We start from the raw sequence: 23806 nt of genomic DNA, 5'->3' as shown, positions 1-23806 counted from the left end.
AGGAGCTGCTTCTGGAGGTGAACCTTGGTGTACATGGCCAGTGTTTTGATAGAACACAGCTTGCTCATGGGCGGTCTGCCTCCCCCTCACCCACCCCCTACCCCCGCTGGCCCTGTTTTACTGTTTTCTGTATTCTATAAAACCTTGTCTTGGGAAAGTCTGGCTGGCAGCAAAACAATAGCGCTGGCCAGCGGCCCTAATGTCGCCCATCCGCAGACCAGATGGGACTTAGCCAGACAACCTCACTGAGAGCAGCCAGTGCGGCATTAAACTTCACTGGTCCTGGTCGGCCACCACCAGCTGGCACCTAGGTCCTGATCACGAGGTTTTCAGCACTTTGCATAACACAGGGTTTCTTGGGGACATGGCTGGCACTGGAAATGGACAAGTTGAGCTTGGGTTATTTTGTTGTGATATAATTTGGAGTTATTGAGAGCTAATAAAATTGTCTGAGACACACTGACCGAAGATAAGACCATTTGAACATTAAAAATAATTTAGTTTAAATGATTAAAGTGCATTGAGTATATAAAAAGCCATGAGTACATATAATATGTAAGAAGAAAAAAAAAGGAAAGAAAGAAACAAAATGAATTCACTAGAAACTACTGGAGGCTGCTAAGGAACAAACTCATTACTTTAAAAATTGATAAATAAAGGGAGATAATTGAACATCTAATAAGCTTTCCAGCAAAAAATATATTTTAAGATTACTAAATTACTTTTGGAAGGGAGAAAGAACTATTAAAAGAAGATTTATAGCCAATAAAATTAGAAAGAATAACAGTAGAAAATCATCCTTTTGCAATCCTTAATGAAATGACCTCCACTTGTCAAACCTGAAAAGACAATTAAAACACTCCTCCATTTTCCAAACAGACATCTGTGTGACACATTTTCTTCATATGCTTCAACCAAAACAAAATATTGCAAAAGATGAATGTAGACGAAGGTATGAGACCCAGCTGCATTCTATTACGGCAGACATTAAATGACCTATAAACATGTCACAATCTAATAAGTTTGCTTGTTTTAAATGAGTTAATAAAAGATTTCAAAAATTTTGTTTTAATCTCTCATATGATAAATATTGATCTATAGTAATCCAAATAACAACTCATTAGGATCCCAATAATTTTTAAACATATAAAGGGTACATGAAACCAGATTTTTAGAACTATTAGCTTGTGTAAGATTCTTATCAAAATGTTTAAAGTCAGACATCCAGATTGTGGGTAATTTCTACATAACAACTGGCCTAGACTCCTCATAAAAATGTCAATATCAAAAGACAAAAAATGGTAAGAGATCTTGTTAGATTAAAGAAAACTAAAGACCAAATGAAATACATAGTTCTTAATTGGCTCCAGCATGAAAAAATAACTTATACAATATATTTTGGGAACAAGTGGTTAAATTTGAATTCTGGCTATAATAATTGATAAAATTATTGTATCAATGTTGAATTTGGGGGTATGATGATATATTGTGATTATATTATGGAATGTTCTTGACTTTAGAAGATACATTTTGAAATCTTGAGAGGTGAAATTTGATGTCTACAATTTTCACAGTTAAATATAGATACTCATCTTACTATTTGTTCAAATTTTGTGTATGTTTTTTAGAAGCCAAAGTATTCTAAAGACAGAATAACATAAAGGTTTGGACCAATATCAGTCAAATTCTAGTTCCATCACTAACTCAACCATGAGAAAATTATCTAAGTCTTAGTTTATTCACTTATAAAATGGGAATAAAGATAAAAATTATAGTATAATTAAATGAGTCTAAATTAGATAAAATATTCAGCACACTGGATATTGTAAAAACAATAAATCATAGCTTGAAATTGCCATCAATTTGCCCGTTTTCTTTCATTGTATGGTAACTCCTTAAATCTGAACTCTACAGAACTGATTTTATGTTCTGCTCTTTATGGTTTCCCATATAGATTTTAACTCTGCTACTGCATTTTTTTAAATCTTATTTTAGTATTTTCTCATCTCACCCTTCTACATTTTTATCTCATCTAGCTGTTTCCTATGACACTCATTCTTGTTTCTCAGACAATGTCATCTTTTGTTTTCATACCTCAAAGTAGATTATCACCTAAAGTTTTCTTTTGTTTCTTTTAGAAAATCAAATTTAAGTATAATTTTCCCTGAAATCACATCTCCATATTACAGACAGAGTTGTTAAATCAAACAACTGTACAATATCTGGGGGGGGGGGGGGGGGGGGCTATCTCTGTTAAATGAGAGACTGGCAGTGTGGTATGTTTCCAGACATTCACCAAAGCCGGAACTTAGAATGAGCTGAGTGGGTGTGGAGTGTCAGAAATGGAATGAGAAAAATGGAAGGAGAGAGGAAAGAGCCAATTTTCAAGACCATGAGAGGTGGCCTGGATTGTCTGAGAGAACTACTAGTAAGGTTAGAGCTGACAAAGCCAGGGAGAACAGCAGTGGAAAGGAAGTTCAGAGAGGAACAGAGCTCAGATCCTGAAAGGGCTTTGGAGACCACTGTGAACACTTTGATTTTTCTCTGAAAATAACCCAGTGTCATTGCAGAGTTTTAAGCAGAGAAGTGAGATGATCTGGCGTATACTTTAACACATCCCTTTGTCCTAATAGGACAGAGGTGGAAATGAGACCCATTAGGAGGCTGTTGCAGTAAATCCAAAGGAGAATAATTGTGTTTTGAATCAGAGTGGTCAGCGGAGGTGGTGATAAGAGGTCAGATTCTGGATATATTCCATAAGAGGAACCAGGTAGTTTGTAGAATCATACCATGTGACATTCCAATATTTAATCCTTCTTTTAAGTCCTCCTCAAAGTTACTATTCAAAATTGTTTCCTCTTCTTTCTTCCTTTCATCTCTGTTGAATTTAACTTCTTTTTGGCTGGGGAGCAGTTTCTCGTCTGTCCTTCCTAAAGCCAGTCCGACTGCTGTCTTTATAGACAAAACAATGCGCTGGAGATCTCTTCTGAACTCTCTCCTAATTAGTTACATATCTTTTAAGTTGTAAAACACCAAATTGCATGCAGCATCTAACTAGTTACACCTGTACTTTCAATTATATATTTAGCTAAAGAGTAGGCATTTAAGGGAGATAAGGGACTGCATACAAAAATTAAAAAAACCCACATCACTATTTGACCTTAAGAAAATTTCACATACTATTGAGTAAGGAGGCATGTAAGACATCTGTATGAAACATGGAAACATTACAAAAGTATATCAATAACACTATTTAAAGCACTGTGCTACTCTGAAGCAAGGTGATTATGACGTTTTACACATATGTACATGTTCCCCCCTCATATTTATGCAATTTATTTTTTCTTTTTAGTAAAGCAATCTGACCTTAAGTCCAGAGGAGGAGACTGGACCCAGTGCATGTGGGAAAAGGCTGGCCTTGAAGAGGAGCCCAGATCTCTAGACACAGGAGGAAAAGTCAAGGATGGGTCATCTGCCACATGAGAGCATGTGGTGGTAGCAGTGTCATGAAGTTTTCTCAGAAAATTAGGGAGGAAAACGATCAGCTGGAAGTGGGGGTGGGCGAGTACTGGAAGGCTGAGAGGGAGGAGAAGATGGGAGATTGTCACCCAGAAGCCATGGACAATGACCAAGGGGCCTGTCTGTGGCACAGATTACTTAGTCACCGTAATTATTTTTCAGTTCCACCTTTCCCCTCAAAATTCAGCTATTTCCAACCCTCCCTGATAAAAATCAGCTTTTATTACAAAGAAATAGAACAAAGAGACACCCGATAATAAATAAGGTGCACTGTAATGAATAAGAGAGAAACTTTGTACATGGATTTTTATTTAGGACCCTCAAAGAAGGCTTCAAAACTCTTCTCCTTAGGTTAAGTGGAATTTGTGAACGACTAAATTGAGGACCACATGACCTTACACATTGCTGAAAAAATTTAGAGGTTTGCCTTCAGGTTTTAAGTATCACGTTTTTAAAAGTGTTTACAATAATGGTTTCATATAATTATTAGCCAATATTTTTAGCAAAACATATTCTTAGAGCAAGGCTCATCTTTTAGGATAATGAATATAAATCCATATTTCAAAATGACCCTGATAATTTCTAAGTTTTTTCCATTTCCTGATGATCTGATTACCTTGTTTAGAGCTCTACATCTGGCTAATGAGTAACTATTAGTAGAGAAAGGAGATATATCCGCTCTTCTCTTTTTCTTGTTTACTATGCTTAATTTAATTGATATTATCTTCCACCTGAGGTTCTCTTCGGGTCCAGATAATCTGCAGTGCTTGGCCCTATGTAAGGGAGGCCTTTCCAATCATCAGTGCCTCTGCTATGGAACCTGGCCACTGCCCTTCGGAGGCCTTGCACTCCATAAGCAATACATGCTCTGATGCACTGGGAAACTGTTCTAGGACAGATATCATTGACATCAATGATTCCTTCCTTACTTTTGAATAAACATAAATGTAAACATCACCTTCTTCATGTCCCCAAAGCAACAATAACACAAACTGCATGTAAAGTGAAAGTTCACTTAAGGCCCTAACTGTTTGGCTCAGTGGATAGAGCATCGGCCTGCTAACTGAAAGGTCCCAGGTTAGATCCTGGTCCAGGGCATGTACCTTGGTTGTGGCACATTCCCAGTAGGAAGTGTGCAAGAGGCAGCTGATCGATGTTTCTCTCTCATCAATGTTTCTAACTCTCTATCTCTCTCTCTCTTCCTCTCTGTGAAAAATCAATAAATATATTTTAAAGAAGAAGAAGAAGAAGAAGAAGAAGAAGGAGAAGGAGAAGGAGAAGGAGAAGGAGAAGGAGAAGGAGAAGGAGAAGGAGAAGGAGAAGGAGAAGGAGAAGGAGAAGGAGAAGGAGAAGGAGAAGGAGAAGGAGAAGGAGAAGGAGAAGGAGAAGGAGAAGGAGAAGGAGAAGGAGAAGGAGAAGGAGAAGGAGAAGGAGAAGGAGAAGGAGAAGGAGAAGGAGAAGGAGAAGGAGAAGAAGGAGGGGAGGGGGAGGAGGAGGAGAAGGAGGAGGGAGAGGAGGAAGAAGAAGAAGAAGAATCCTAGCTCAGGGCTCATTAAACAAACAAACAAACAAACAAACAACAACAAAGAAAATTCACTTAAGGTTTGGGAGTAGCTGGAGGTAATGAAAACAGGCAGTAACGCTGCTGTCAGATGTTACCATTCCTAGAGATTTACCCTTCAGTCCCTGCAATAGGGGATTGCTCACAGGCATGTATTTCCCCTGGAGCCTTTGCCCCTTACTTTGTTGTTAGACTGTCTATGTCCAACTCTGCTTCAGCTGACAACCCTCTGGTTTATGTTACAGTTGTACAGAGAGGTTCAGTTCTGCACACACACTTACAACCCGTAGTGAGCTCTGGACTGACTGTGAATAAAGAAACATCCACTAAAATGCTCTGCTTAACAAAAGACCAGCCATTGTGGTCTTCACTGTTAACAACACAAACACTGCCACAGACTGAAGTTATAAGGGTTTTAAACATTTAATACTTTTAATCTAATATTTATACAAGATTCATATTCCCCCTCCACCCTCCAGTAAATAAACACTAGAGTTGACTGCTCCCTAGTCTATGTGTCCAATATATATTTCATTCCTTCTATGAATATTAATAGACTATATTTTAATATTGTGCTTACATTACTTTCTCTTTAAGTTATTCTTTAGACTTATTCACATGACTTATTAATTTCTGAGTCCTAACATTTAACACAAATCTGTGGATAAAGAATTCACTGAATATATGTTTTTGGTTTTGTTTTATGAATAAACTAGAGCCTGGTGCACAAAATTCGTGCAGTTGGGGGTGGGGGTGGGGGGTTCCCTCAGCCCAGCCTGCGCCCTCATGCAGTCTGGAAGCATTGGGCCATGTCTGACTGACAGCTTAGACCCTCTCCTCACCACCACCTCTGCTCGCCAGTTGTGCAGTTGGGAGCCCGGCTTCTGGCAGAGCAGCGCTCCCCCTGTGGGTGCACACTGACCACCAGGGGGCAGTTCCTGTGTTGAGTGTCTGTCCCCTGGTGGTCAGCGCACATCATAGCAACCAATTGTTCCACGGTCTGGCCAATTTGCATATTAGCCTTTTATTATATCGGCTAAATGAACAAATAAAGGAGTGGACTAAGAGACCAGGACTTCTCCCAGAAGTTTTATTGTGCATGAAAGATTATATTATTTCAATATCCTGGAGAGTACATTAGGTAGACTATAATATATATAACTTAAAATTAAACTATATCTCATAAGCCATGGGTCAGCTCTAGAGGTGTTCTCTCTGATTCATTTAATTGTTCAAATCCATGATGCATGGTGTTCTGAGAATAATCCTCTGTAAATACTACTTACATCAATCCTGTTGATAAAATAAAAGTAAAAGAATGATGTGCTTCCTACTTCTTTAGGTCAAAGAAGTAGAAAATACACTATCTACATTCGCCACTCCCCAACATTTGCTTGTGGTACTTCCACTACCCTTCACAACTTGGTTTGATCCACCCACTGAACCCATTTCTCTTGGCTACCACCCGGGCTCAATTCCTTAGTGCTCTGTCCCCATACTAGTCTCATGACCCCCTAGTTTCCCTGCCTTAATCCTCCCTCTACACTACTGATATATTAATTTTCCTAAAGTACATATTAAATATGTCATCAAAGCACTCAAAAATCTTTAGGGGCTTCTCACTCTTTTTTTTTTTTTTTTAGTTAATTGTTAAATACCACATTGTTTCATTTCGCATTTTTTTTCAATATTCTATTAATAATAATTCTCACTATTCCTTTATAGCAAGGGTAACTTTTTATTGGAAAGTGTTAATGACCCCTTTGGAAATCTTATGAGAGTTATCACCCCCAAAAATAACACACAAAAACTTTATATACAATTACAAGGGGTTCTCAGATTCCTGACCACACTCTATGCTTTAGCTAAATTGTACTTCAGCTCATTCTATATTTTTTGTTTATAACAGCCATTATTACAACTCTTGCTATTAAAATCATCGCCTCATTCTCAGCAGTCCGTTTAACTTGTTACTTTCCCACAAAAACATTTTTTTGGCCTCCTTAATTAAATATGAACTTCCTTTCCCTCAAAATCCAAACCACATTCAGTTTATATTACCTATGTTATGTTTACTTATGGGGTTGTATTACTTCCCTGATAAAATTTAAAAGTCTATGAGATTAGGTGTTATGGCTTATTTGTCTTTTGTAGCCCTCTGCAGAACCCAGCATGCTAGTAAAAGCATAGTAAGAATAAATGACAATAACTGTTTAATAAACATTTATTGTAGTGTTCTGGGCTGCTACATTGCAAAACTCCAGCAGACACCATGTTTACACAGTCTATGAATTTATTTCTTAATACATGTCAAAAATTTCTTAGCTAAAACCTTTTGGACCAGATATGTTTCAGAATTGTTTAGATTTTAGAAAGATGATACAAAACAAAACTTCACAATGCAATACATTAATACTTATGTAGCCAAGTATGTGATTATTTTCAAGGCCAAAAAAAAAAAAAAAAAAAAAAAAAAAAGTGAGTTCCGGTCAGTTTCTGCTGCCAAATGAATTTTGGTCAGGTATTACTGACAAGTGTCTACAACAAAACTATTGTTTGTAGGGCTTATGGGATATTGAGGTTACAAATAAGAAAGACTGTCAGTTCTGGGGTCCATCTAGTCAGGTTGGATACCTTGACTTATGATACAAGACAACCTCAAATTTTTACTTGTATGTTTCTGCCATAACTGTCTTTCTTTGTTGGTCTCTCTCAACTTCTGACATACCTGAAGGACAAAAGTGGTGTACAGAATTGGACAGCACTAGGGAGCTGAGGCTAGCTCAGACCATGCAGAGCAAGTACAGAGGGGTCTCAGGCACCAAGATGATGAGGAATAATAGCCTCCTTAGGAAATTCTTGCTTAAAGAACAAAGCATATTAATATGTCATAACCCAACAGTTGGTGTATTTTCTTTTTCAGATCATTCCCTACACGTAGTCATTCAAATGGGTAATATTATTATTACCCAAAATTACATCACTGCTTGCTTTTCTATAAAATCGCATATTTTAGCTACCTTTCACATCTAGAATATAGATAGCTAGCTCACTCTTTTTAATGACACAGATGATTTCATTGCAAGGATTCAATATCAAATTTTATTAATCTCCTATTAAGAGACATATAGGCTGTTTTTGATTTCTCTTTATTTCAAATAATGTAGTAATAAACGTCCACCTACAGGTATTTCTACACATTACAAGTTTTTAAAGAACCAGTTTCTAAAAAAACTTGTTGGGTCAAAATAATGAATAGTTCCAATAGATATACCAAATTGCCCTCAGACACTCAATTAGTCATTTATTTTTTCAGTCTGATTGCTAGAATGCCCATTGTTATTTTAATTATAATAATTATTAGTGAGTTGAACACTTTTCACATTTCTACAAAACATATTATCTTCATATCTTTTGTTCATTTTTTCTTTTTGGCTGTTTGTCTTTTTTTGTGGTTAATTAGAATATTTTGCATATTAGTAATAACATTCTTTTGCTTTTATACATATGTTTCAAATAGTTTCCCAATTTGTCTTTTGATTTTTAATTTTTTGACTTATAGAAGAAGTTTTAAATTTATTTTTGTAGCAAAATTGAACAAATTTAATTTTGAATTCTGGATTTCATCTCAATGTTGAAAAGATTTGCCACTCTAAGATTATTCTATGTAATAAAGAGGGAATATGCTAATTGGTCCTAAAGGTGTGCACACAGGAGCTGGGGTGGGGACGGAAGCGGGAACTTGAGCCACCAGGATGTGAGGCTGCCTCTAGGGGCAGCCCCTCAGCAGAAGCGTGTGCAGGCCCACAGTGCCACCCAGTTCGGAGCGGGGCATCAGAACGGGGGCAGGCCTCAGTGGAGAGCTCTCAGCACTCCTGCGCTAGGATCTGAAGGTGCAGAGAAGGGAGAGCACATAGGCAGTTAGGGGGTTTAGGCCAGGAGGAGAGTGCAGATAGGCAGTTAAGGGGATCAGACCAGGAGAGGAGAGCAGATAGGCAGTTAGGGGCTCAGACAAGGAGGGGAGAGAAGTTAGGGATATCAGACTGGCAGGGGAGCAGTTAGGGGCATTAGGCAGGCGGGCAGATGAGTGCTTAGGAGCCAGTGATTCTGGATTGCAAGAGGGATCCCAGATTAGAGAGGGTGCAGGCCAGGTTGAGGGACTCCTCCTCGCCTCTCACCGTCCCCTCCCCCCGCCATGCATGAATTTTGTGCCCTGTCAGGGCAATCGATCACAGGTGTGGGCTCAAACCCTAGTGGGGCCATGCAGGAGGCAGCCAATCAGAGAATCTCTCTCATCACTGATGTTTCTATCTCTTGCCCTCTTTCTCCCTTCTCTAAAATCAATAAAAACATTAAAAACTTTTTAAAGAATGTTTAAAAACACACACATAGAGTTTCAAGTCTTTGTTCCATAAAAATAAGATAAAAAATGAAACACAACGTATAATATGTGATAGTATTTATGTACTAATAGATCCAAAACAACATATTTCACATGTGTACACCCATATACATGCTCATGCATGACAAACTGAGATAGATGTACAAAGGGATGATAGAGAAGTCAACAGATTAGAAGTATTGATCAAAGACTAAGTCTTTGGTAATACTTTAATTTTTAAAAGGAGAATGTATTGTGTGTTAATTGAGTACTAATTAAAGTACAACAGTTCAAAGGCTGGGGTTAGCATTAGCATGTATGCTCTGACACTAATGCTTCCCCCTCAGGTTCTTGCAATGGTAGAAGATGCAGTTCTGAAGGAGCATTAATAATGGGGAAGCCCTACATGACCAAATATTGAGCAGATTACAACAGATGCTATCTTTCTCACCATTTCTTTTTTTTTAGCAAAGTGAAGGTTTATTTTAATAAGTCATAATGCAAAATTGTGTTTAAAACCAGCTTACTACTTATACTACATATTACACTGAGAGACCTGAAGCTTGGGAATAAATTATCAAATTTATTATTTACTAATAACTGGAGGCCCCATGCACGAAGATTCATGAAAGAACGGGCCTTCCTTCCCCTGGCTGCCAGCACCGCCTTCACCCTGGCCTGAGCCACCTTATTGTTGTGGCCTGGAGCTGCCTTTCTGCCTTCCCATGCTGCCCAGAGGCCCGGAGCTTCTGGGTAGTGCAGAATGCTTGCGTCAGTCATCACCATGGTGACGACACAAGCATACAAGCATCCCACCCTGCCCCCGGCTGCTCAGCACCTGTGTATGCAAATTAACCCTCCATCTTTGTTGGGTTAACTTGCATACTCACTCCTGATTGGCATGTTACTCTTTTACTAGTATAGATGTTTATAACTTTTTAAATAGAGTTTAAAAGTGAAGTCCAGTGAATTACTACATGTTTGTTTTTAAGATAACAGGGAAACTGCTTATAGGATAGACTCCATTGGAGAGAAAATTAGGTAAGATTATTGGCAAAATATCTTCTCACGGGCCTAAATATTAATCACAGAAATCATGATGGGAGGGATTGTTGGATAATTCTGTAGATTACAAAAGATGGAAAAAGCCTTTTAGAGTTCTAAATACAGAAAAAATAATTCACAAATTTTTCAGTGGAAATCTGCATGTTCAAACAGAGTGTACTTCCAAGCAAGGAAATTTAAAGAGGAATAAACATAATGATAAAGGAGTTGATTCTCCAAGAAGAACTAATAATCCTTAATATGTATGTGTCTAAGGACGGAGCATTGGAATTTTGTGAGGCAAAATCTTATATGACTTTGAGGAGAAATAGATCAATTCCCTATTATAGTAAGAGATCTCAACACCTCTGCATCAGAAATGTACAGGTCTACCAGGCAGAAAATCAATAAGAACTAGTTGAACTCAAAAATACCATCAATCATCTGGATTTAATTAACATCTTTATACTGCTTCATCAAACAGCAGCTCAATATACATTTTTCTCAAGCACATATGCAATATTCACCAAAAAAGACCACATTGTAGATCACAGAACATACTAAACTTATTTAAAAAATAAAAATTATAGTCTTCTCTCAGACTATAATGGAATTAAACTAGAAATCAATAGTAGAAAGTCAACTAAAAATCTTTTTAAAATATGTGGAGATTTAACACCTTATTTTTAAATAACACATGGGTTAAAGATGCAATATATCAGGAGAAACTGAAGCATATTTTGAATGAAATAAAAATTAAAAGACAAATTATCAAAATTTGTGCTATACAGCAAAAACAGTACTAAGTGAGAAATTTACTGTACCAAATGCATATATTAGAAAAAATTCTTAATTTAATCAACTTAGGGAACTGGAAAAAAGAAAGAGCAAATTAAGCCAAATAAAATAGAAGAAAATAAATAATAAAAATTGGATCAGAAATCAATGGAATAACCAGGATTATCAATAAAGAAAATAAAAAAGCAAAAGCTGGTTCTTTGAAAGATTAATAAAATCCATTAGTCTCTATCCAGGCTAATTATGGGGGGGGGGGAGTGGGAAGACACAAATTACTACTATCAGAAATGAAAGAGGAGATATCACTATAGATTCTATGAACATAAAAAAGGATAATATGGTCAAAGGAGATTAAAAATGGCAGCAGAGGAAGTGGAAGCTACTGACACTTTCCTAGGACCAAACTGTAAATACAACTAAAAACCAGAAAAATCACCCTGAAAAAAAACAACTGAAGCCTCGCTGGAGAGAACCCTGATAACCAAGGATGGAAAGCGGAGACCACATAGCAACTTGTGGGAAAGATGGAGGTGCAAAAGGGTTGGCCTGGCTCCCACAGGCAGCAACTGGAAGTCTGGAAGGATATCCCAGCTATGGGGGGTTCCCACTAAGAGTTCTTGGGTTAAACCCCAAGCTGGGCTCCCAAACCCTGAGAACCAGAACTGAGAAAGGAGCCCACAGAACATCTGGCTGTGGAAAGTAGCCGGGTTGCTATCTGCCCAGCCAGAAACAGCTAGAAATGCAGGCAACCTTATAGGACCAACTCACAAAGTTTCATGTACAGCCAATCACCTTGGCCTCTAGCAGAGGGAGGGCAGAATGGAGTGGGGCTGTGTGAGAAGAGTCCAGGGTTTGGGACTCTGGAGTTGGAGCTTGGAGGTGCCCTCCATTTCCTGTGTTGAGTCATTCCCTCACAATGCTGAGGATATTTTTCTTCACTGACCTTTGCTATCCAGGTGGTTTTTGCCTGGAGGAAAGGCAATTAACCCAACCTGTTGGAATACTTCTCACCCCACCCTGTGGTCTATAGCCTAAGGCAAATTAAGACTCAGAATAACAATCTGACTGCGAGCAGAGGTGGATCTCTGGAGGTTTTTGAGTTTTTGCCTGATCATCTGGGCCTAGGGCTAGGAAAAAAACACATCATGGTGGACAGCTTGGTTCTTCCTAAAGGCACCCAGCCCCAGCAGAGGGAGGCACAACCTGTGGATTGCTCATAGTTCCAAACAGGGAACTCAAGGCCAACCAGAAACAGCATCTGACATTTTCCTGCACTAGAGATTGGGAAGTGTAGTAGATCTACCTAATATATAGACCCAAACACAAACAGGCAGCCAAAATGGGGAGACAAAAAAAAAAAAAAAAAAAAAAAAAAAAATCTCAAAATGAGAAAAGAAGATAATTCTCCAGAAGAGCTAAATGAAATAGAGATGAGAACACATTGGAAGGAATACACAGCAGATTAGGGGAAGCTGAGGATTGGATGAGTGAATAAGAAGACAGGGTAGAAAATACCATTCAATCAGAGAAACAAAAACAAACAAAAACAATAGGTGTAAAAGAAGAAGAAAGTGAGCAAGGGATAGAAAATCAAGAAGTAATGGCAGAAATCTTCCCTAACTTGGTGAAGATAAAAGCCACACAAGTTCAGGAGGCATAGAGCAAGAAGTACCCAAACAGGCCATTGAGACACATGAATGGGTAGCTAAATCTCTGATAACTCTAGCAATATGTTTACAGATACATCTCCTAGAGCAAAGGAAACAAAGGAGAAAATAAACAAATTGAACAACATACCGTATTTTCCAGCGTATAAGACTACCCCCCTAATTTTTACAGTTAAAACATAGGTTTAGGCCTATATTCGCTGTATAAGACTACCCCCCTCCCCCCACTTCTGAGGCAACACCAATTCTTTTCTTAATAGACTGCCTCTCTGACTCTGGCCAATCTGAGCAGGCTTTTTACTAGAACACAGTATAGCTTCGGGTACAGAACATGTATAATTTGCATGCATAAAAAGCCTGCTTGTATTGGCTGAGTTAGAGAGGCGGTCCGAGCAGCCTTGCAGTGATTGGTGCGGGATCGAGTTGGAAAATTCGTTTAGCGGCACATCGAGACGTTTTTCGGGATATACTCGGCGTATAAGACGACCCCCGATTTTCAGTTGATTTTTTTCGTTTCAAAAGTCGTCTTATATGCCGGAAAATACGGTAAAAATAAAAAGCTTCTGCACAGCAAAAGAAACCATCAACAAAATGAAAAAGGAGCCCACTGTATGAGAGAATATATTTGGCAATGATACATCTGATAAAGGTATAATATCTAAAATATATAAAGATCTCACACAATTTATCAATTGGGAGACAGACAATCCAAATGAAAAATGGGGAAAGGACCTTCTCCAAAGGGCATAGATAGATGGCCATGAGACAAATGAAAAATGCTCAAAGTCACTGATCATCAGAGAGATGCAAATTATAATAACAATGAGGCATCACCTCATTACCTGCCAGAATGGCTACCACCAACAATTCAATAAATGACAAGTGCTGGTAAGGATTTGTAGAAAAGAGAACTCTCATAGATTGCTGGTGAGAATGCATACTGGTGCAGCTATTATGGAAAACAGTATGGAGTTTCCTCAAAAAATAAATATGGAAGTGCCATTTGACCCAGTGATCCCACTTCTAGGAATACTAATATATTATACTAAGAGACCTGAAACACCAATCAGAAAGAATGTATGAACTCCTATGTTTATAGCAGCAGTTTATAATAGCTAAGATCTGGAAATAGCCCAAATGCCCATCAATAGGTGAGTGGATAAAAATGCTGTGGCATGCCGGGACCGGTTTGGCTCAGTGGATAGAGCGTCAGCCTGCAGACTGAAAGGTCCTGGGTTCGATTCCGGTCAAGGGCATGTACCTCGGTTGCGGGCACATCCCCAGTAAAGGGTGTGCAAGAGGCAGCTGATCGATGATTCTCTCTCATCGATGTTTCTAACTCTCTATCCCTCTCTCTTCCTCTCTGTGAAAAATCAATAAAATATATTTTTTTAAAAAATGCTGTGGCACATTTATACCATGGAATACTATGCAGCAGTAGAAAAGAAGGATCTCTTCCCCTTTGAGACAGCATGGAGGGACCTGGAGAATATTATGCTGAGATAAGACACTCAGAGAAAGAAAAGGATCACATAATTTCACTCATATGCAGAATCTAATGAACAAAATAAGCTGATGAACAAAACAGATCCAGAGACATAGAAGTATGGAACAGACTGTGGAGTCTCATATGGAAGGCAGGGGAGGGTGAGTGGAAGGGAAAAGATCAAACTAAAGACCCTTTATTAATATATGCATAACCCATGGACACAGACAATAGAATGGTAAAGGCCTGAGGTAGGAGGCAGAGGCTGGCTAGAACGGGTCAGTGGGGGGAAAAGAGGGGAATATATGTGATACTTCCAACAATAACAATAATTTAAAAAAAAAAAAAAAGGATATATGGTAATAGTATGGACACTTCTATGTTCAATATTTGATAACTGGATAAAAGGGACCAATGCCTGGAAAGGCATGACTTGCCAAAACTCATAAAGGAGAAATAGAAAAATCTAAAGATGCCCGTATCTATTAAGTTGAATCAATAACTTTACACAATCATTTTCAAAAGATAGAATCAGAGGGAATATTTCTGAACTCATCCTATGAGACCAGCATTACCCAATACAAAACCAGATAAAGACTTTATAAGAAAATTCCAAACCAATACCCTATAATAAAGAGGGAATATGCTGATTGATCTTCACACCATTGCAAAGATGGTGGTGCTCACAGCCAATGAGGAGGGAATATATTAATTGACTGCCATGCCCTCAAAGATGGCAGTGCCCCCAGCCACAAGATGGCAGCGCCCAGTCCCCTCATCAGCCAGGGGGGCCCAGCTGCTCCATGTGCCTGCCTCCAGAGTTCCCCAGTAAGAATGTCCCTTCTCACCACTCATTTCAACATTATACTGGAAGTCCTACTAATATGATTTGTCAAGAAAAGGATGTAAAAGATATATTCACTGGGGGAAGAAAATAAAAAACATAAAACTATCTTTATTTGCAGAGGACATAATTGTCTATGTAGAAAATATGAAGGAACTGACAAAAACAAAACAAAACACCCCACCTTCTGGAATGAATAAGTTAGGTTGCAGAATATAATGCTATTATGTAAAAGTAAGTCACTTTCTATATACTAGCAACAAGCAAGTGGAATTTGAAATTAAAAACACAATATCAATTACTGTACATTAGTACCCACAAATATAATAGGCATAAATGTAACGAAATTTGTACAAAATCTATATATAGAAAAACCAAAATTCTTGTGAATAAAATAAAATAAATAAATAAATGGAGAGATAGTCCATGTTCATAGATAGGAAGAATCAATACTGTGAAAGTGTCAGTTCTTCCCAATATGATTTACAGACTCAATGCAATCCCCCCAAAAATCCCAGAAAATTACCTTATGGATATTAACAAGCTGATGTAAAGTTTATATAGGGAGGCAAAAGATTCAAAATAGCCAACACAAATACTGAAGAAGGAGAATAAAATTGGAGGACTGACACTACCTGACTTCCAGACTTACTGTAAAGCTACAGGAACCAAGACAGTGTGGTATTGGTGAAAGAGCAAACAAATATATAATTTCTGTACAGTTTCCTCTATGGTCTATAGATAATGGAATCTCTCTAAATTTTGAAAGGCTTTTACCATCGTCCCCAGATTCTGACAGAAGAGTCAATTCTCTGGTTGTCCCGGCAATGACATGTACATCCTAGCTGAGAGAATGTCACTTTCCTCCACTATATTATAAACTCCACGGAAACCGCAGCTCACCAGGTCTGTGCTGGTTTACTGCTATTTCAACCTGCATTCAGCATAGTGTCTGGCATATGGCAGGTGCTCCAAAAATGTTTGATTAATGAATACATGAACAAAAAACAACAAAAAGATGAACCGAGAGGACATTATACTAAGTGAGATAAGGCAGAAAGAGAAAGACAAATACTAGATGGTATCACATATATGTGAAATAAAGTCAAATTCGCAGAAATAGAGAGTAGAAAAGGGGCTGCCAGGGTCTAGAGGATAGGGGAATTGGGGAGAGGTTGGCAAAACCTTCAGTTACAAGATAAATAAGGTCTTAGAAACTGATGTATAACATGGTGGCTATAGTCAATTATACTGTTCTGTATAATTAAAATTTGCTAAGAGAATAGAGCTTTAATGTTCTTGCCAGAAAGAAGAAGAAAAAGGAAATATGTGAGGTGATAGATGTGTTAATTAATGTGATGGGGCATGGTTTTCAGTATATATATATATATATATATATATATATATATATATATATAACTTAAACTATCATGTTTTCACTTTAAATACACTTTTGTTAATTATACCTAAGTAAAACTAGAAAAAATGAGAATAATAAGATGATATAATTTGAAATCCATCAATACTTACTTAGCTTAGTATTGTCTAAATAATATCTTTCAACTACATTACAATATTTGTCCAACAATATTCCATGAAATGTATTTACTACAAATGCTGTTATAGAGTCCAAGAATTAAGTGCTTGGCATCAGTTATGATGCTTGGTTTATTTAGCAAACAATTATTTATTGAATATTTAGTGTGTTTCTAGCATGGCACCAGTCACAGTACATAGGCAGGTAATTCAATGAGAAATTATCCTTTCCTTCTTAATGCCAGGTCACACTAGCCTGCATTTGTAGGACCAACAGGTCAGTTTGACTTATCTCCTTGAAAGGTCTCAAGGCAATTCTTAACCACTTACTTCCTGATCTTATACGTAGTAAAGGAATGCTAAGAGCAATTCAACCTACTGCTTTTTGACTAACCCTTTTTTCTTTTTTAGCTTAGAACAAGTCATCACTCCCTGCCCCATATTCCGATTATTTGAGTGGTTTCCTTTTTGCTCTGCCCCTTCCCTCTTTTATCGCATACTAAGGAAAGCCACCCTGTTTTCCTGGGTGACTTTTTCATGAGCTTTATCATCTCCTACTCCTAACGTGGAGGACAGGTGGGGATACAGCCTCTTGGCCCCTGACCACGTCTTCTCATTGCTGCCTTACAAGTGAGGTTAGTATCACCCACCCATTTATATGACTTACTTCTAATCACTCCTGGTTTCAGATTATTCTTTAGTATTCACTTTTACCTTCCTGGATGGATCGCCTGGCTCACGTATTTTCTTCCAACCATTTATTGTTGTTGTTTTTTTTTCTTTGAAATGTAAACTACCTTTGCTAGTATGGGAAAGAAAGTACAGTGGTTAAGAGCACAGACTCTGGGGTCACACCACTTGGGTTTGAATCCTGACTAACACTTTAACTGTAATTAAGGCAATTGAACATCTCTGCGCCTTAGTTTTCTCATTTGTAAAGTGAGTAATAATAACACCTACATTATAAGGATTACATGAGTTAAGACCCATAAAACACTTAAATCATTACTAGCACATTAGAAAGCACTCTAAAATGCCATTATCATGATGACCCTTGATGACATGAATATCTAAATTTTAACTATTGACTTTCAACTTCTGGACATATTGGCATCCACATATGGTTCTACCTTGCAACAACTAATTTACTCCAAGCTTTCAAATGTTGCATTTCTCTCTAACTATAAAAAATCCTTCCTTAGCCTTCTCACTTTTGAGAACTCCCAGAACATTTTCTCTTGCCTTAGATCACTAATTCTCTCCAGATTATTCCAAACATTAGCAACCTAACTTGGCAAGCCTTAGCTCTCAAAATTTCCTAATATGAGTCCTGATTAAATAGTCTAATCTTAATCTCTTCTCTTTTCTTCAAAGACAGGCTCATAAAATCTTTCAATGCCCAGAGACTGATAATCTTACTTGTCCTTTAATAACTAAATTTACATATCCCAGGAAGCCCTTTCCTACCATTTTAGAACATACACATTCCATCCTACGACCACCTTTCCCCCTGCCCAGACCCACAAACTCACAAATCCTATATACTTTACAGAATTGCTTACCTGGCCATTTAGTGAGAATCTCTATTTTATATGCATATATGTTACCTCGTCCACTCTATTATTAGCTACTTGAAGGTAAAAACACCACCAGTTGAAGCTGACAATGTGATAGGCATTCTTTTTAAAACTTCATGTTGATTGCCTTGTTGAATCCTTATACCAACCTTAAGAAGCAGCTACCTTTGTCCTCATTTTATGTCTAAGGCAGAGGAGGTGAAGGCAAGAAAATACTTTTGGCCCAGATCTAAACATAAGATGTATGTAATTGCTGAGGGAATGAACTTACTCATACAGTTTTATAATCTTGCTCTAGTTTTATGAAGGCGGTATCAACATTTATCTTGAGTTCCTCTTTGTAAATATTGCCAAATAAAGGTGCTTCATTTCTACTACTCAAGACTATAACAGGACATGCCAAAATTAGGCCTCCAACAAATGCTTTCTAAGAGTAAATTTAGGAAGGCATTTTTTTTTTTTTTTTTTTTTTTATGGTTTTGGATGCTAGTCTGATAATACGGTGTGAAAGCATTTGTAACTTAGTTAGGGAGCACTTGGTTCTATAAGTACTTTTTGAAGTAACTTCCAAAGATTAAGTATCATTTATCATATAGCTACCTGTGCACGCCATCTCTGAAAAAGAAGAATGTCTGTGTTGACTAACAATCAGCTGTTAACTATTTGTGTGCCCTTTGGAAACTCAGATTTATGTGGAATTTCTTATCTGTAAAAAGAGGAAGCTGAGCTAAAATAAACTGACCTTTAGGGAATTGTAAGCAGTCATTCACTTATAAAATTAGTATTTTCTAGAGTGACTGTAAGAATGAAGGAAAATATATTAATGCAGAAGAAAACCAGAACCAAAGTAGGATGGGAACAGTAACTTCAAATATGCATTGGAGAACTGACTCTTGCACACAAAGGACTTCCATCTGTAACTAGGATTAAAGATGGCAATGGGAAAGTTAAGGCCACTCTAGGTGCCCCATTTTCTCATGTGCTCTTTTTCCCTGTCCCTCAATTAATTTTATAATGCAATCAAACACCCCTGAATCTGAATGCATAATGTTCAACATCAGTTAAATACATTCATCCTTTGTGGGGGGGAAAATTCCAGTAATATACAAAGCAAATACTTTTATGAAGAACTAATTTCAGTAGGAGGAGTAAAAATCTCTGAATAAATAGTTGAGAATCATTTTCATCAAAAAGGCATAATAGGTGCAAAGGATCACCTGTTAGGCTTCTATAGGGAACTGTGTTGTTGTGGTTAAATGTCACTTAGGTTAGTATTACTTTGGTGTAAATAATAGCCTCTTTCAGATAAAAATTCCCCACTCCTTCCTTTCCTACTTATAAATACAAGGTTCTTGAAATTCAAAAACTCAATAGAAAGCAGACATTTACATCTTTGGTTTCTTGTCTAAGTGTGACCTCAGAACTCCAGAGGTAACCCTAAACTCATTTCAGCTCCTTATTGTTAGAATTCAAATGTAAAATGCTCTTTAAATGTAGTTTTTTCTTCAAATATAAATGTGAGTGGCTGTTTAGCGCTTAGTATAGCTAGAAAAACAAACTAAACAACATCTTCTATGAAAGCACAAATTGGAAATACACTGTGCAAGCCAGTTCAAAATCATTAGATACACATGTAATATGGATGACATTAAAATATGAAAATATGACTTAAAGCAAAATACTTCTTTAAAAACTATATTATTGTGGTATCCAAATCTTTCATTTTCTTTAAACTGTTTACTCCTCTTTTCTCACACACTTACAAAAATATCCTAAACAAAAATGTTTTTAAATTGTTTAGAATTACCATTCTTCAACTATTACATAAATATTCATGTAGGGAAAAGACAAAATCATGTAGAAAATTTGTAACTGCATCATATATATGTATATATATATATATATATATATATATATATATACACATATACAATTTCATTATATAATTTTGATTTTTACCATTTTTCTTTTCACCAAAAATTTAATATATACTACATGTAATATAAATATATAATTAGAACAAAACTGTTTCTCTAAAGCAAAATGGTTAATGAACAAAAACAGCATTGTTCCCAAGATTAATATGATTTGTGCTTAATATTGAAAATGCTAGTCAAATATAGTATGCAATAATAATATCCAACTACATTCAACTTTGAGTACTATAAAGAAAAACAATATGGAAAACATATTTTAAATTAATGGAAATGTCTCCATTTCTTAGAAGGAAGTGATACCGGACATCTATAAAATATTAGATCGTCTCCATTTACAGTTGGACCAACCATAAAGGGTCAGGGGAAAGGAGCCTACCTTCCATGGCCCTTTTAAAGAAGACCTTACAGCTGCCACAGGTGAGGACACCATAATGACATCCCGATGCTTCGTCCCCACAGATTAAGCAGATCTTCTGGGGTAAGGACTCGAAGCTGTACTGTGGGCTCTGGCTGGCTTCGGCATCTGGCCTTGAAACGCAAAACAAAGCACTCCAGTTATTTTTAGGTGCAACTTTATCGAATACCAAAGTTTTCTTAACCCTAGGATGGACAGAATGAAAGGGGATTTTAAGAAACAGAACTATCATGTACACCCTTAAAAGACATGCAAGTTAAATTTGCAAAGTAAACCCCTTATTTGATTCATCAGAATTACAGATGATTAGCTTTTCATCAGTAGTACTAAGGCACAAGAACAACAGGTAACATACATTTTTTGTTGTTGCTGTTGTTGAGGAAAGCTCAATAGTGCTTACCAGTGCTTTTAATTTGAGATTTAGAACTCAACCTGTGTTGATTGTTTACTCAAACAAGCTTCTGTGTCATTTTAAGGTATTGTTCAACACATTATCACCGTTTTGACTATTCACAGCACTTGAGATTCTCTCTCTCTTTAAAATCCCATTCCCTCAGTATGTAAGTTACATTTTTTTTTAAAAAAACCTGTGTGAAAAAGTTAAAGTGAATCCAAACCAATATCGGAACACACCGCACTGCAGCGATGGATACTAAACTCCCTGATTTAAGCATCTTACACACATTAACTTTAATCTGGAGATTCCTCTGAATACCGAACGGTTCTGGCTGCTACCCTCCATCAGGTGCTACTGTGCAGGGGGAAAGGTGCCCCCGGGACCGTCCTGAGGACCCTCTCTAACCCAAGACGGGCATTTCCAGGAAAAAGTCCTAAGAGGAGAACCCCATCACACAGCCCCACCCCCCCACCCCCCACCCCCCAACTCGGGGCACCCTTTCCTCCCCATGCGGCTCCCGCAGAGCCAGTGTGACGCTGCACATCTTACATCAGGGCTGGTGCTATTTGGAATTTAAAAAAAAATAATGTTTTCGGGAGGCACGCTCCCCAAATGGCACCCTTTGTGCCTCCCCACCCCCCGCCCAAAAAGTGAGCTGAGGACGGAAGAGAAAGGACGAAGCCTCTTTGCGGCGGCGCCCCGCCCCGGCCCCCCAGCTTCCCGCGGCCACTCGGGGGGAGCGGTGCCCGGAGCGCGGGGCCGGGGCGCGGGCCGCTCCCCCGGACCCGGGACCCGCGGGCGCCCCCCGGCGGGCCCTCACCTCAGGTAGTTGAGATAGGGCGGGTAGACGGGCGCCAGCCCCTCCTTGAGCACGGCGGCGGGGTAGCCGAGCGGCGGGATGCCGTTGATGGCGAGCGGCGGGTAGAGCGCGGGGCCCGCCCCGGCGGCGGCGGCGGCGGCGGCGGCGGGCGGCTTGCAGGGCTGCGGCGCGAACGGGCCGGGCAGCGGCGGCGCGGCCTCCGCCTTGTACAGCATGCACTCCAGCGCCGACCCCGAGCCCGACGGGGACGCGGACGCCGAGGACGAGGCGGAGGCTCCGGCGGCTTCCCCGGGCCTGGAGGACGGCGCCCGCGGAGGAGGAGGCAGCGGCGGCGGCGCCAGCGGGAAATCCGGGAAGACGGCGGGGCCGGCGCCGGCCCCCAGGTAAGGGCGCGGGGAGCGCGCGGCGGCCTCGGCGCCCTCCTCCTCCTCCTTGATCTTCAGGGCTGGCGGCTGGAAGTCGCCGTAGAGCTCGGGCTCTGGCGGGTACGCGCAGTCGGGGAAGTCGCCCGCGGCGCCCGGCGGGGACGAGGCCGAAGGGGAGCCCCGCGGCTGGGCGAAGGCGCTGACCCCGCCGCCGTCCGAGCCGTCCGCCCCCTCCAGCAGCTGCCGGGTGCGCGCGGCCAGCAGGGCCGGGTTGATGGGTAGGATGGGCAAGTGGATGAAATCCATCACCATGGTGGTCACCGGGGGGCGCCCGGGCCCCGCCGGCAGCGGCGGCGGCTCTTGCTCCGCCAGGGCGACCCGGGGGGGCGCCGCCGAATAGCGGGGATCCTCCTTGGGGACCAGGGCGCCGCCTCCTTCGGCCGCCCCGGGCGCGCTGGCCCCGGCGGCGGCTCCTCCCTCGGCTCGGGGTTTGCCCTTCAGGAGCGCAGCCACTGCGCCCGGGGACCCGGAGCCCCCCTCCTCCACCTCCACCTCCAGCGTGGCGGGCTTCCCCGGGACCCCGGGCCAGGGCTGGTGGCCGGAGGAGGAGGCCGGGGGCAGCAGCAGCTGCCGGTTCGGGGACAGCCCCCGGGGCAGCGCTCTGTAGGCGCCGTCGCCGCCCGCCTTGCTCTCCGGGCGGCTCATGAGCGCGGGCAGCGCGCCGGCCGGGGCGGCGGGCACCGCCGGGGGCCCCTCGGGGAGCTCGGGGCCAAACAGGCACCAGGGGCCGCCGGCCTCGTAGGCGGGAGGGCTGGCGTGGCTCTGCCCGGGGCCCGAGGGCGAGGGCGCCAGCAGCGTGTCCAGGACGCTGTCCAGCAGCCCGCTGTCCTTCTCGGGGGCTCTCCCGGCGCCTCCTGTGGCTCCGACTCTGGGGTATGCACCCTCCGCGTGGGACAGCGCCTTGCCGTCGGGGTCGGGGTCGGGGTCGGGCCCCCGGCAGAGCCGAGGGAAGGGCAGCCCGCCCAGGCAGCCGGGCGCGGCGGCGGCGTCCGGGGTCTGGCCCGCGGCCGGGAAGGGGCCGGCGTCCGGGCGCCCCAACAGCGCAGAGCCGGCCTGGCCGGGGGAGGGCGCGCCGCCCACCACGTGGGGAGCCCGGGACGCCTTTGCCTTCAGCTCTGTCATGCTGACCTGAGTCCACTTTTCTCCTCCCCTGACTCTAGGGAGGGAGGAGGGAGAGCGGAAGGAGGTGGGGGGAAGGGTGCCCGGGGCTATAGGAGCAGCTGGAGGAGGAGAAATAGGTGTTGAGTTGGTTGGTGGGGGTGGGGATGGCCACCTCCTGGGTCAGCAGGGGGCGGTGCTGGTCAGCGACTGCCCTTGGCTTCCATGCAGCCGGCAGGGGAAGGGGATGGTGGTTCGGTCCCTAGGCGGGTGGAAGAGCAGGACAGGTCTGGCAGGGAGC

General features: G+C 40.8%; 1 protein-coding gene across 1 annotated transcript in view; it reads right to left on the bottom strand.

Moving 5' to 3' along the window:
- PGR (progesterone receptor) overlaps positions 1 to 23529 on the bottom strand; it is a gene marked incomplete at its 5' end in the record, with an annotated part of 65778 nt that extends 42249 nt beyond the window's left edge. The window contains 2 exons of the mRNA XM_084894675.1: positions 20727 to 20878; positions 21983 to 23529. Coding sequence (XP_084750801.1) covers positions 20727 to 20878; positions 21983 to 23529 — 1699 coding nt within the window. The remainder of the gene's footprint in view (positions 1 to 20726; positions 20879 to 21982) is intronic.
- Positions 23530 to 23806: the final 277 nt, after the last annotated feature.

This window comes from Pipistrellus hanaki (genome assembly GCF_964339955.1).
Source record: "Pipistrellus hanaki genome assembly, chromosome: 9".
In the NCBI taxonomy this organism is placed as follows: Eukaryota; Metazoa; Chordata; class Mammalia; order Chiroptera; family Vespertilionidae; genus Pipistrellus; species Pipistrellus hanaki.
Note: the sequence above shows the minus strand (reverse complement) of the source record. Positions and strands in the feature narration are given on the sequence as shown.